At 37.4% G+C, this 15,142-nt stretch overlaps 1 protein-coding gene across 5 annotated transcripts in view; it reads right to left on the minus strand.

Annotated features, from left to right (window-relative positions):
* The window catches only part of RALGPS1 (Ral GEF with PH domain and SH3 binding motif 1), an 82,307-nt gene that overhangs the window by 62,846 nt on the left and 4,319 nt on the right, over positions 1-15,142 (minus strand). For 4 of the 5 annotated variants that reach the window (XM_068413715.1, XM_068413713.1, XM_068413718.1 and 1 more), the window contains exons 3-9: positions 7,908-8,031; positions 7,226-7,333; positions 6,097-6,147; positions 4,914-4,997; positions 4,332-4,421; positions 3,317-3,409; positions 1,103-1,229 (exon numbers count right to left, since the gene is read on the minus strand). In XM_068413715.1, coding sequence (XP_068269816.1) covers positions 1,103-1,229; positions 3,317-3,409; positions 4,332-4,421; positions 4,914-4,997; positions 6,097-6,147; positions 7,226-7,333; positions 7,908-7,964 — 610 coding nt within the window. In that variant the 5' untranslated portion in view covers positions 7,965-8,031. Of the gene's footprint in view, positions 1-1,102; positions 1,230-3,316; positions 3,410-4,331; positions 4,422-4,913; positions 4,998-6,096; positions 6,148-7,225; positions 7,334-7,907; positions 8,032-10,765; positions 10,854-15,142 lie in introns of all 5 variants that reach the window. The other variant, XM_068413714.1, reaches the window with a different exon arrangement.

Here is a 15,142-nt window from a genome sequence, read left to right on the forward strand (position 1 = left end):
TATCCAGGTAGAGCACAACACATAACCCACGGACAAAGACACAGGGGCAGAAAAATAAACAATGCATTAGCCATACGTGTATTAGTTTGGAAGAACTTCACACTACTGGTAACTAACTACTCTGCAGTGTTTGCCCACTTTTAAAGCATGGGTCACTATGAACATTACCTCCCTACACTCACGGGTTGCATGAAAAGGACTATCAGAAGCTTTATGAAGACAGCAAATTAAGATACTCTTCCAAGTGCTACTTCATGCTTGGTGAAAGAATACAGAGAACTTCAGGTATCCATTGTGCAGATTTCAAGAATGGGGCCTTTGCTAGGAAAGCTATTACAGGTGCTCTTCTGTAACAGGAGATACGGCTACAGATACATCTCCATAGTATACGCTCATGACAGGCTTTAAACCCATGTCCAGGCTGACAGTCTTTCGTTAAAATAACCATGTTCCTTAACCTTTCTACCTAAAAGGCGAGTGATTTACCTATAGTCTTGTCCATGTAATTAAAAAAAGATAGTGCACAAAAGTCAGCGTATGAAGACTTTTACGGATCTATACCCCTTGCCTTGCAAGTGAAGAGATTGGGAAAATAATGACATAGTGTGTTTACATGAATAACACAAGGGAATACTGAAAAGACAAGTCAATCAACTGAACTGACTATTCAGTTTGTACCTTTTCTCAAAGTATTTACAAGAAACTGACACAAACCAACAACTACAGTTTAGAGATACCAAGTTATGAGGTATCTGAAAAAACAGTCCAGCAAAAATGAAAGCTACAGGAATGAGGTCTTAAATCATGCTGTACTCAAAGACACTTCTGAAACCTAATGCTCTTGTAAATTCTGAAGACATCAAAAGGACAGTAAACAAAGACATACTTGTAGTTTCAGGTAACAGTAATGCACAAAACTTCTACAAGACGGAGATCCTAGACAGTGTATAGCTTAAAAATCTCCACCAGACCTAATTTTTCTAAATTTTTCTAAATATGAAATGAACTATACCTTCTATATACAGCATTCTTCAGGCGTACAACATGCTACATTGTCAGGCAAAATGAGCTACAGATAAAAAAGGTAACTGTTCAGACTCACCTAAATATGGAATAGTAGGAACCATTTTTATGCTTCTGATGTACTCTCGTGTCCTTTTATAGTTATCTTCCTTAGACAGTAAATAGTCTAACTTCTCAAAGGTGGTCTTGTCTTTGCGATTCAAAAGCTACATACAAAAAAATGAAGGAGATCATAAAATGTTAAAAGACAAATAATCCGCAAAAAGACAACAATAAATAATAATTTGTTGAATCACCCACAGTAAAGGAAAGCATAAAGTTGATTAATCATCATCACCCAAACCAGCACAATGTTTGAAAACATGCTACCTATTAAGAAAAAAACCCACGCAATTCAGCATGTCTTAAGCTGTGAACAAATACGATTATTTCTGAATCAAGGATCCACGTATCACTACCTCAGAGTTTTGAATAACCTCAGCAATATTAAAATTTTAGAGGAAAAATATATGTTATTATAAAGTCACCAACATTCTCATAATTTATCAGAATTGCTAAAAATCCTCTTGAATTTGAAAGTAGAAATAGCAATGGAAAATGCTCTAAATAAATGCAAATTGTGCCATTTCAATGGTGCCTTATTAAAAGTATGACAAAATTTCTTGGAAAAAAGTATAAGGAAAGTATACCACTATGATACTTAAATCTCTGTTTTCTATTACTCGACTTACTACAGAAAATCAGAAAAATATTTAGCAATGCAAAAGATCCTAAAGTGACAGAAGACTGAAAAGTAAACACAAAATATGCAACTGTGGTTATAAAAACACATTCCCTATTTCAGCTGTTTATAGAAACAATATTTTTAGGATGATTTTAAAAGCCAACTGAGTCAGAACGAGTGGAGAATTATGGCACTGTACACTGGCTCCTTGCAGCTGTACTTTCTGACAACAAACAGCTGTTCCACAGCGCATTTCTTAATACACCTCTTACTCCGTAAAATTCCAGCTCCCGCACTGCCGAGCTCCTGCGCCGAGCTGCTCTGTCTCTAGGGAACCGAGAGCCTGCCCGTCGCTATAAAAAACACCGCAATGGATACGCGCGAGCCGACGGCTTCGCTCAGCCTCGCTGCGGACAGGACGGACCTGACAGGAGTCATCAGTAACACAGGATGCGAGCGGAGCCCTGAGGCCCTTTGCAGCCTGGAGCAGCGCGCACCACATCACAGCGAGCTAACAGCTGCTAATAAAAAGTAACGTAAAAGGTACAAGAGTGAAAAGATTTCAGAATAATTTCGCTGTTCCCTTTCTAAACAGCACTGAGAACTCCTTGAGGCCCTAACTCCGCACTGTACTGTATTTTTGAACTGCCGTGCCGACAAAGAGCCTCACGCCTCTGCACGCCTACGTGCAATGAATTACTGACACAGTTTCACATGTGAGCGATTTTCCCTATTTAAGTTCCAATGTCATCAAGCTGCTCAAAACAGCAGCAGGCACTTACATTTTTATCAGACTATAGCCTAATTCTGAGCAATCAAACCATAAAAAAGTTACAGGCATTTTAAAGACACAATAAATTTAGGTAAAAGGGTTAAGCATAGCCATCTTTATTTATCAGTTCTGAACATTTAATGAGATCCATGTTGGGTGGAATACTAAATGAATGAGACGTACCTAATCCTTTGTATATTTAAAGATTAGATACAGCAGGACTACATTATAATTGTGTATTCCACTTTAAAGAAATAGCAAAACTTAAAATAAATTTAAGTGATAAATTCTGCCCTCAAGAGACCAAATTCTGAAAACAGAATTATCAATGCTTGTAATTTCTAAAATAAATGAAAACTGAAAAGCATTGTACAATAATCACAAAATTAATGCTTCTGTATTTGTAATGGGTCTATTTTCTTCCTTTCATTTTAAGTAACGTATTAACGACACACACGATGATTTGGATAATGGGAGACTGATACACACTCTATACGAGGGTCTCCTAAGATTACTTATCAACTAAAGTCCTCTTGAGCATATAATCAGTGGCTTCTAGAACAGACAGGAAAACAGGAAACTCTTACAGGAAAAAAGATTGTTTAAAAAATAGACAGTCATTTAAACTCTACTTTCACAAAACATGTAACAGATCACTACTTCTGCTACGACGCTACCACAAAAACAAGAATATACAGAATCTTCTTCCAGAGCATGCAACTCAACAATTCAGAAGAGTTCAGAAAACCTCAGAATTCAAACAAGACAGAAAAGACAATGGTCAAGGAATAACTTACAGCCCAGGTTTTCGTCAGTCTGAAGATAGGCGCACTTTGCAGTGCTGACACCACAGACATAAGAGAATGAAGGTTATTCAGTTCTAGAAGCTTCTGAAAAAAGGGAATAATAACTTTTAGCACACTGAAAACGGAAGCAGGAATAATTAATCTCAAGGTTGCGTTAATAAAATACAAATTTTTTTCATTAATAAAATAAGTTTTCATCAATGACTGCAGGCAACAATATTATCCAGTGCTGTCAATGTGCAAAGTTCTCAAGACCACTTTAGAAGTTGCAGATTTTCTAAATATACCCCTCAAAACAAGAGGCATTTCAGTTATGAGAATACAAACTCTATTTAATTTGAATTTGTTATTTCCTAAGGCTGTTCCTTCAGGAACAGAAAATATGAAAAAATTATTTGATGCAGTGTTCTTGAAAACAAGTATAATTTGGAAATTAAAAATTTAATCAACCAAAGATGCTGATGACTTTTTCAGAATTAATACAACTTTTCATTTTGTAATCTGTTTTACAGGGCAGATTTTCCTCACTTCGACGTACTGTAAATTCACTCTGTGTTGACAATTACTCAAAACACATTGATCTGAAAAGAGAGAATACTTTTCCACCGGTCATGAAGCAGAAAAATATTTTTTAAAATAAATATACTTTTTATAAACTTAAGAATCACTTGTAAAATGCAGTGCTCAAACTCATTAAAATAACTGCTGAACAGCTGACAACCGTGTTCAGTGGTGACAACACGTAGCTGGCCATCAGCAAGACAAACCACTTTTAAACTTGTTAGGCAAAGGTACAAGTCGAGTCACACTGAACTGGGTATTTTTACTTAACCAAGTAAAACCAATAGATATCATACCTTTATCTTATTCATGCGGTACAACACAGTAGATATGCTAAAAAAAGAACGTTACCCTCCATAACCCAACAACAGTTCACAGGAGCAGTGCAGAAACAAACAAAAAGGAAGTAAGATTTTGAATAATAGTACAGGAAATTTGCACTTACTTTAGCTATTTTCACAAAATGGCTCAATATTTCTGCCCTTATTTTTAAGGTCTGTGCTGTTAATATTTCTCGTACAACCCAAAAACTGACCTATAAAGTAAACACATATAACTGTATTGATTTACGAAAAAAGGACTTTATTAGATTAAATATTTGTAAACTTCCATGATGCTCCAGGGAGAAAACAGGGTTTTCATGGTTCCATGAATTCTCATCTGTATAGGTGCAACTACCCAAAAGCATTACCACTGGATATAAGAAGTAGGTAGAGAAGTGAAGCAACACTAAGATAATTGAATGAGCAGGTGAAACACGGAAAAAGAAGGAAAAGAATTGCTGATGTTGTACCATGACTCATCAGCAAAAATTATTAGGAACTAATAATTAGGAACCAATGGTCTGGAGGAACAACACGAAAACGTGGACAAAAAAACTGAAAACAGGAACTGTCATTTTAAAATCTTAATCTTCTTTTAGAAAAATATTCTTATGTTTTAATTCATAGGAGTAGTTCTATTTAACTTTATACTCAAAGACAACTGTCAAACAGCACCTGTTCATCACAGTAATCAAATAATTTACCTGGTTAAACCTCCTTGTAAAGGCAACAATATTTGGAGCGAGGATATGTTTTTCTTTCTTATTCCATCCACAGCTGGCTAGTTCCTAGGAATCACATTTAAAAATTGCCTTAAAAATCAGTAATGCTTAAAAACATTTAAAAGTGTAAAAGCTTATATATGCCAGAAGAATTTTTATTTTCCTTCCTATACATTCTCAAAATAGAAGGCTGCTAATCTCTCTGAACCACTGTAATATACAACAAGTTGTTTTGTTAGTGACCAAATAGAAGGACTGAGCTTCTGCTAAGAACCTTCTGAACTGGACTGCCCTTTCCGATGTTGTCAAAAATTCAGTTCTGCTAATACTACAGGGAGTTTCTTCCCCTTTATGTATTCATGGTATTCCACCTAGGCACAAGACGACAATAAATCATGATGGATCTAAGGACATGTTCTTATATTAAAGAACTTAAAGCTGAAAACATGCAATTCTTGCACCTTTTGCAGCAAATTTCATCAAAATACCAAGATAATATATCACTTTTATACAAGTTTAACATATTCTGATAACTACCTTAATTCTTGGTTTTTGATGTTCTTATTTCTGATTTTCAAATGTCTATGTTAACTTTGATTGCTTTTTCTCAACAGGCCTCAAGCTTCTTTCTGTGTCTTTCTTAAAAGGTTGAAAAATTAAAGGACACTAATACATTAACTTTTAAGGGTTTGGGCTGATTTACTCCCTCAGAATTGAATCTTAAACACGACAGTACAAATTAAGAAGTTTACCAAGTGGGTGATGCAGCCTAAAATACAGGTTATGACTAGAGGCATAAGTCAAACTCTGAAATCAGATGTGAACTGAAAAACAGGAGCAGAAGGGAGAGCAGAGAACGTTGACATTTGCTAGATTTATCCTGAAGAAACACTCAACACAGAGCAGGACAGGAAGCCTTGCAGAAAAGCATAGTCATCTCTTTTGGCAATAGATGACAAATCGAAGTAAATCGGGCTGCGTGACAGATTCACAGTGTTAACAAGGAATAAGCCTAGAAGAATATTATAGTGTATTATAAGCCTATAGAATATTAGTGCAGTGCAAGAAGTTGAGCATTTTTGAATGAAAAAGCATTATTTAAATGGCTACATTTCCTCAGGCACTGAATTCCAAAGATGTACACAGGCAGTTTAAGAAAACCTACCTCGGGCTGTATAGCTTTAAATACTGGCATATCCATCAACGTAATCTGACTCTGCAACAAAGATAAAATTTTAAATTCTGTCATACAAAGAGCTACCAACCATGTATTTACATCTGCCCTTTAGTAACTACAAACCATACAGACCAGACCTGACCACTCCGGAGCCTGGCCTGCCCCATCCAGGCTGACACACCACAAGCAGAAACTCCACCGTCCTGCGTGGCAACGCGTCATCGCGTTCTCTCACATTTACCAGCTGTAACTAACGGAAGGTTTTCAGTACCTGCAGCAGTCTAAGAGGAAAAACCTGTGTTTGAGAGTCTTACTGTCTGGGCCCTTTACTGACATAACAAACGGCAGAAGGAGTTATTTGCCTTTCACACAGAAAGCAGCATACATTCCACATTCACCGAGTTGAAAGGCAATAAAGCATTATGATGTGTTAATTACTTATGACTGGAATATGCTTTACAGGGGTCATACACAGATTTGCCGTCACTGATGGGTATGTCCTGACGAGGGAAATACCATTTTGATGCCCAGAATATTAACAAAACATTGAACTAGGTTCAACAGCGTTCATTCTCATTCCTTCCTGCTCCCTAGCCAGTTAACACACAAATTAAAAACAAGGGGTCAAGCACAAGAACTGTATTGGACTATTGCCAAAACTGCAGTTCTGCTTTCAGTTTAGCACTGAAAACTTGTCATTAAGGAATGCAAATTGTTTCCTCTCTACAAGCTTCTTTCCTGCTTTTAAGAAACTGATTTTTCTGAGAAACTGATGTTTCAGCAGAAAAAATTAGTATTTGTGGTTTCAATTCAAAAAAATGAATCAGACTGTGTATAACTAACATCTTTAAACCTATGCTACGGTCTTCTAAAACACTAGAAAAAATTCAAATGGCTTTACACAGAAAAACAAATATGCTGTGTGAGGGTAGTACTGAATGATTAAATCCCAAGACATGCTTATTTTGTTACACTTTGTATAATCAGAAATTTGTTTTCAAGAACATTGGAAGTTCATTTAAAAGATTTTAAGAAAAAAGTTTTATGTATTTTTTAATATCCTGCAAGCCCTGAATATTATACAAGCTTAAATGCAAAAAATAATATTTCTACTTACAGCAAACTCCTCAGGAGTTACTTTCAACACATCAAATACAACTGCATCGTAGCTTTTATTGGCATAATCTGAACTTCGCCCTTCCAGAGAATCTGAGCTGCTACTACCCTACAAAGAAAAAAATAGTAGGTTTATCTGCAGAATGATGAATTTCGTGTCAAATTCAGAAAATAAATGTGTAAAAATATTAAGAAATCACAAGAAAACGTATGAACTGCAAAAAGCTTCAGACATTGAATTACAAAGTTTAGTTTAGCGTGGATCATGAACGTTTCCAACTTTCTTCTGCAAAAGCTATAGTGACATACAATTTTAGCTCTATGAAATTTCCAGCTTTAGAAGGCCATTCAACTAGAATATTTCTGACTGGTTCCATTTAGATGGTATGGTACACTGCTCTTAACTCATTAATAAAAAACAACTGCTGTAAGTTATGGAGTTACAGGTCAAAAATGCTATTTAAAACTAGTCTAAATTAGTAATCATCATCAACATCAATTAAAAAAAGCTTGTGAACACTCAGAACCATGCAGTGTTCCAAAACTACTCTGTTGTCAAACACTACACTATTCGTCAGAAAAAGGACTGACATGACTGGTAGTGGAAAGGGCTTCTGTGAAGGTTGAAACAAGCCAAAATGTCCATTTTGATACAGGAACTAACAAAAACCAAGGAACTGTACCTCTGGAGTGGCGGAGGTGACCATCACATTGGCCATGAGGTCATTCCTTTTATACATGCTCTCCCCAAGACACAGGAATTTTCAGCTCATCCAGCACCAGTGAGACATGATGAAAACAGAATTCCTACAAAGCAAATGTATTCATGCAAATAAATAAACAAAATTTTAAAACCCCAACAATACAAGAGATTTCACTGTTCTTTCTCAGAGAAAAGAACTTCAGAAACAAGAAGACCTTAGGAGCTAGATTCTCTTTTCTCTTTCAGGTACCAAGTGTGAAGGAGTATAACTGAGTATCGCTAAAGTCATGCCAAGTCCTGTTGAATTAGGTTTTATATATAGTCCATGCTAGGCAGTATTCATCCAGAAACTGCAGGTTACCATAACATATTTTAAAGCAAGAAATCCAAGCTATTAACTGACTGAAAACATGGCACTTCCTCACTTTTCCCTGCTCATCACCTGAATTAGTCTCAGAACCAGTGATTTACGTCCCATTGTCTCTCTCTAATGAGCAAATCCTATTTGTAGCTGCTTAGGCCTCCACTAATACCTACACAGATGGTTGCGCCTGAAAGCATTTTATGTCAGGCCCCAAAGAACAGAAGTTTTCCAGAGAAGAGAACCAGCCAACATCATTCTTCTTAGTTGGAAGGATGAACCTCAAGGGTCTCAGCTAATCCAGCAGCAGCACTGTCTCAAGTGAGACTTCTTCCAAACTGGATTAAGCAGGCAGATGCAGTTCCAAATTGGCTTAGGACTTCACCTATGTAATATACCTTCAGCTTCCTCCAGAAACCAAAGACTGGACTGCAGAAAATCTGAGTATGTGGTACCACAAAGAAGCTGCCTCTACCCACGTGGATCAAATAATCCATTCCAGAAATTAAAAGTGTTTAATGAAAACAAAACAAACAAACAAAAAAACTACTCCAAAAAAACAAAACAAAACAAAACACGCACTCCATAGTGCAGTGCTGAATTAACAAAGCCATTGATCACAACAGTAATACTTGTATCTAAAAGAACCATCAATCTTGAAATAAAGCACAAATAATTATGAGACAGCATATTCCTCAGTATTGAACAAAGTATCAAGTATTTGTAAGTATTTATCTCCCTGGTATTCAGAAGTCAGATTTCATCTTCTTAGATATATGTTAATTATTATACACTAAAGAATACGTGCCATGGAGACAGAGGTGGATATATAATTCCACAAATCTAATTAAGTTGCATCTCATTCAGAAAAAAAAAATGAAATTTGTATATAAATAGGCACAACTAAAATAAGAACAACTGACATGATTATTATAGCAAGGGTACTCATAAAACAATTACACACACATTTCCTCAGGGGTCGGTATTGGGACCGGTCCTGTTTAACGTCTTTGTTGGCGACGTGGACAGTGGGACTGAGTGCGCCCTCAGCAAGTCTGGGGACGACACCCAGCTGTGCGGTGCGGTCGACACGCTGGAGGGAAGGGATGACATCCAGAGGGACCCGGACAGGCACCCCACGGCAACCACTGCCACGGGCTCCTGTACACGTACTCTTTTAGCAAAGTCTGCAGCTGCTCAAATATGCAACTGGGGACACTGCCACACCTCCCTTTGCGTCCTCACCCTTTCCCACAACACTCGGATCACACAAACAGGAAAAAGCTGGAAAAGCAAGCAGCTAAGAATAAAAATAACCTCTTATTTTATTTCCTTGAGAAAGATGAGGTCTTTACCCCATTTGTCATCCCTACAAGGCCTTACATGACAAACAACAACTCTCCCCATGATCTCATGGGCACGCACGAAACAAACCAGGAACTGTGTTTCAAACAATGCCAGAATCTCCTCAACTAAACTAGTCAAGAAGCAATTTCCTTTATCTTGTGTTCTGATAAACTTAACTCGTAATTTGAACACTAACAGACTGCAAAGTATTTCTAGGTGTGGAGTTGCTCCTCTTAATAGTCCTTAGAGATACTGAAGTGGAAAGTAATTTTCATGATGTAATTTCTTTAAAACGTGGCATTTACATCAAGGCCACAAAAATATTCTCGTCTCGTCCTTCTCCGCCTTTCTGACTAGGCTTTCCAGCGTGCGGGGGCTCAGAAACACTCTGAAAGGGGAAAGAAAGATCCCATATGTGATCTTGTATCCTGTCCAAGCTCAGTTTTACTCCAAGTTTTAACGCTCACTAAACCAAAAAGAGACAAAAGCGCTTTAATATCTGAAATCAAAAGTACTAACATACTTCTGCCCTTCAACATTCAGTACACAGAAAAAGCTTGCAAGGTTAGATACTTTCATTCTAAAAAGGACCAAAATAGATTTTTTTTTTTACCCCAGAATGTTTCAAATATAACACAAGCATTAAAAATGCACTGTTTTTTCCTATGTGCATAGGTTTCTCCAAGATTCACAAAAGATATCACTCTGTAAAGTGAGTAACACTGGAGCTACTACTAAGCCTACTGTAACAAAAGGCTGTCAGACTACATAGGGAAAGATATTAAAAATAACCAATACAAAAGCTGCTCCCCCATACTGTCAATATTTCACTCCAGCAAGATTAAAAAGAAATTTTTGAAAATCTGAACATTATCAAAGGTCCAATATGTTGGCAATAAAAGGTTAAAAGTCACTAAAATGACATAAGATTTCTTTTCATGGCTTTTGCTTCTTAGAAATTATTTCAACTTGCTCAGGTTAATCATTAAAATGATATATCACACAAACAGTGTTAAAAACACCAAAACAAAAAGAACTCTTTGTATGGAAGGTTCACAGGTACATTCAGTAGATCTCGTTCATAAAGTACCAGAAGAGAAGCGGACAAATCAGGATACAAACATACATACCACCAGAGGTTGTCTGTTCTTTGCCAACTTAAACCCATTTAGATATGTAGTTCTCTCTGAAGCAAAAGTGAAGACAGTGCAAGAACAACTGGAAAAAAAAAAATATCAAAAAACAAACCACCACCATCAAAACTGAGCACAAAAGTAATCCCTATAGCCATTACTTTACCAGCATTTGTTAAATTTTGACATCTATGGCACAGAAGTGACATTGTCTGAAAGCAGAAATGCAAATTTTACATTTCTGTTAGTAATACGCATGTGATCCAGTTACAATGACAATAAATTCATTCTCATTACTAGTTATCCAATCACAAGCAAGTCACTAAAACACTCTAAAGTACAGATACTACCTCTGGCCAAGGAAGTCCCTGTGAGAATAACCACATAAGCAACCACTGATGACCATTGTTCTTCTTGATCTTCTCGTTGGAGGAAAAAATATTGAGCTAGACAGGCTTTTGATGAGACCTGGTACGGCCATTCTGGGCTCCAAGAGTTAACTGCCTTACCAGCTGACAGCACGCTTTTAAGAAAACACACTTCGGTATTCTTCCAAAAGATAACCGTTCTTTCTTAAGCTTAAATTAGCTGCACAAGTGGTTCAGTGAAGACAAATACAGAGCACTAGGGCCCTGTCTGGGCACTGACAAACTTGGTCGGAACCAACATAAGTTACCGGTTCGGTTGGGTTGTTTTGTTTTGTTTTAATAAATTTAGAACAGAATAGTTCTAGTTGGAAGGGACCTACCTACAATAATCATTTAGTCCAACCGCGTGACCACTTCAGGGATGACCAAAAGTTAAAGCCTGATATTAAGGGCATTGTCCAAATACCTCTTAAACACTGACAGGCTTCTAGACAACTTTTCTAAGAAGCCTGTTCCAGTGCTTGACCCTCTGGGTGAAGAAATGTTTCCTAATATCTAGTCCAAACCTCCCTTGACTCAAGGTTGGAACCATTCCCACACATCCTGCCCCTGGCTACCAGAGAGAAGAGCTCAGCACCTCCCTCTCCATGTCCCCTCCTCAGGAAGCTTTAGAGAACAATGAGGTCGCCCCTCAGCCTCCTTTTCTCCAAACTAGACAAACCCGGAGTCCTCAGCCGCTTCTCTGAGAACATGCCTTCCAGAATTTGGTATCAAACATCAGAATGGTTAGTCATTGACCAAGACAAGGGCATGAAGAATACTGAAAGAATCTTGCTTTCTGCCTCCAGCAAGATCAATAATATACTATTCCACTTCACTGGCAACTGCCACAACCTAAGGACACATTTACAACAGGCCATACAGAGCTCCATATTCAATTCTCATTTGTTTTTCATCATTGCACTCATTTTCCTCTTTCTTTATTCCAAAACTATTCCTCCAGATGTTCACCATTAGAATGCTTCTTTACTTGATGAACCATGAACAAAGTCATATTCAGATGCTGTGGGCGTAAAGTACAAATGAGAATACATTAGCACAGATAATATACTGGAAGAGGAAAACGGGACTGTACTATGAAAACAGGATGAAACAATAATGTGGTTATACTTGTGCCCCTGTGCTTGCAATTCAGCCACTGATGTGAAACTTGTATCACCATCTACATCACATCCAGCTTCAGCCCAGAGGCTCATAAGAGGAGGGAAAAAAGTCCCATCTTTTAGTGTTACTGCTAAATAAAGAGAAAAAGGCAATTAGCACCAAGGTATCTAAAACCATGTGTTGCTTGTTCTCCATATCTAGATATTTATATACCTTTTTTTCCCCCCTGCTAAGTTTCTTTTGTTTAGTATCATAATTTTAATATTAAAAATAGAAAAAAAGGCAGATTTCCAAAATCCTCCTGAGTCTGCGCAACTTACAGCTGTTTTGCCATCGCAGTGACAGAGCAAGCCAGTCTGGAAGGATTTCTAGAGGAGAATTTCTTTAAATTTATCAAAGCAGCAGCTGCTGAGTACTATGTGGATACTTGCTAACCTACAGAAAAGTTAACGCACAAACCTCAGAAGCACTGAGCAACACGGCTGTAAAACCATTTCATTCCTGACCGACAGCATCCCCTCCCAAAAGTTTAGTACAAACACTACCTCGTATCTTCACTTTCCTGAGTGCTCCTGCCCTTTCAAGTATCACCTCTGAAACCCCACTTCTCATCCCCTCACATATGACTGCTGCAAACTGGAGAGGAAAAGGACCACATCTCCTCCAGCAAAGGCAGAAATTATCCACGTGAAAACCACTTTCTTCAGAAAATAGCAATCTTGTGTATGCCATTCTGAGCCCCTTCATGACATACAACGCATGCAAACATGCACGTATGAGACCGGACAACTGAGTTGTCTAAATAGTCACAATGCTTTATATTAAAAAGCTCTTTTCATTTCCAAAGTCCTTTTGAAATAATTCAACATTGGACCTTGGTGGGCATTTTGTACAATATGAAAAATTCCAAGGTATTCAAAAGCCTACTAACAGTTTAGTAAGAAAAAAGCAATTAGGCTATAGAAGGTTAAAAACCCGTTACATTTGTATGACTAAAGATCCTCCTAAGCAAAAACTGTCTTACGTATTTCCAGTATGCGTTTCACTGGAAGTCCCTAATATATTTCATTATGCTTTAGGCAACAGTACCACCTATAGATAAAACATGCCATGAACAATTTAGTAGTTTCATGCACATTCTTTTCCGAGAAACTTCTTAATATAGTTAATGAATAATAATGGCAGTGTAATGGGAATAATATTTATTATTTAGTACATAAATCCCTATATTGGGCTGTGACAAGATCCAACGATGACACACCTTTTGAAGGGAAACAGCACTGCAAAGTTTAGTGCGGCAACTTGTACCCGCCATGGTTAAACGACCAGCACAAATACAGAAGTTGAGTAGAACCAGCAAAGTGTGTCGCAGATTTCAGATCACTAGACCTGTCAGTCTTCAACAGATTGAAACAGGATTTTAACCAAAACCACTACAAACATTATTAAGGGTCTGTGGATTAACTACATGTTAACCCCACTGATGTAGCTGACCACAAACCGAAATCACTGAAGTAAATAAATATTCTTCAGTAACATGCACCATTCCTGAGCAAACAGGCTGAAAAACCGATTCTTGCAGCACCCCCCAACAGTTGCAATCAATCAAGTCTAACTAATCAAAAACCAGATTCAAAGTTGATTTATCTTTCTAAAATTGTCTCAACTCCTCTACTCCCACCCCTCTAGTGCATGCACACTCCAGTGAGTTCTGTCATAAGGAGAGAGGCAGCTGATGTGATGAGTTTAAGAACCAACTTCAGAATCCAGGTCCCAAGCTCTTCAGATTTTATGAATACACAACTGGTTTGAATTATACCTAATAGCAGGTTAAAAACAACACCCGGCCGTCAGGTCCCACCAGCCTCTGCAGTAAACATCCATAAGAAAAGCGGGAACCAGTAAACAGTTTGTTAATTTGTCATACAAACACGGATTTGCTGGGAAATGGCCAGGCGACTTAAGCTCTCCTTTAGCTTGACTGATGTGATGCTCCCCCACCACAGTGCTGCAGATACTCCTCCCCAAAGTAGACAAAAGCTGCATTATGGTAAGTTATTGGCATCTGGAATGTATTTTCTGCTTCTGCAAACCAAGCTTTCCATTTTCGTTGTGAAACTGACAAAAATGCCTCTCAACTAAAGCAGTAATTTCTAGTCAAACATGGCATTCTGATTTAAATTTCTCAGCAAAACTAGCTGAAGTTTCATATTTAGTACCACTCTCAAGATCAGAAGACACCCTGCCTGTCACACTAAACATCATTAACATATTTTGAAATAGTATATAAACAATATATGACAGAGAGGAACTAGTAAGGACTAGTATTTGCAATATTTGCCACAAAAGCATAACAGCCTTTGTGGCTTCTGAGCGTTTCATTAATAATAAGCTGGGTTTGTATTAAAATGTTAGAAGTCAGCAGGAATATCTCACACTTTCTACTATAAATGGGGAAGAAAAAAAAAAAGAAGCTGCATTTCTTAAGTGAAGAATAATGACTATAAGCTACTCCAAAAAGAGAAATCTAGTATCCTTTGCTGCCACTTGGATTCTCTCATTCTGTATCAACCATAAAAACCTGTGGACTCTCCTCTCCAAATATTTAATCAAGTTTTAGAACACTTCAAAGTTTTCAACGTTCCACTAGGTGGCAGCGACTCTTAACTTACTACAGGCCTGTTTTCAAAACCTTTTTAATCTTTTGTTTTAATATGTAATCGTAACTCAGAAAAGAATATGCACTCATCTTTAAAAAGAAAAAAAAAAAAAAAAGCAGCACGACAAAAGTGAAGTGTGCCTTACTTGAAGACAAATGGATGAAACAAATTCCCTTTTCCCC

The sequence above is a fragment of the Nyctibius grandis genome, chromosome 16, assembly GCF_013368605.1.
Source record: "Nyctibius grandis isolate bNycGra1 chromosome 16, bNycGra1.pri, whole genome shotgun sequence".
Classification (NCBI taxonomy): Eukaryota; Metazoa; Chordata; class Aves; order Nyctibiiformes; family Nyctibiidae; genus Nyctibius; species Nyctibius grandis.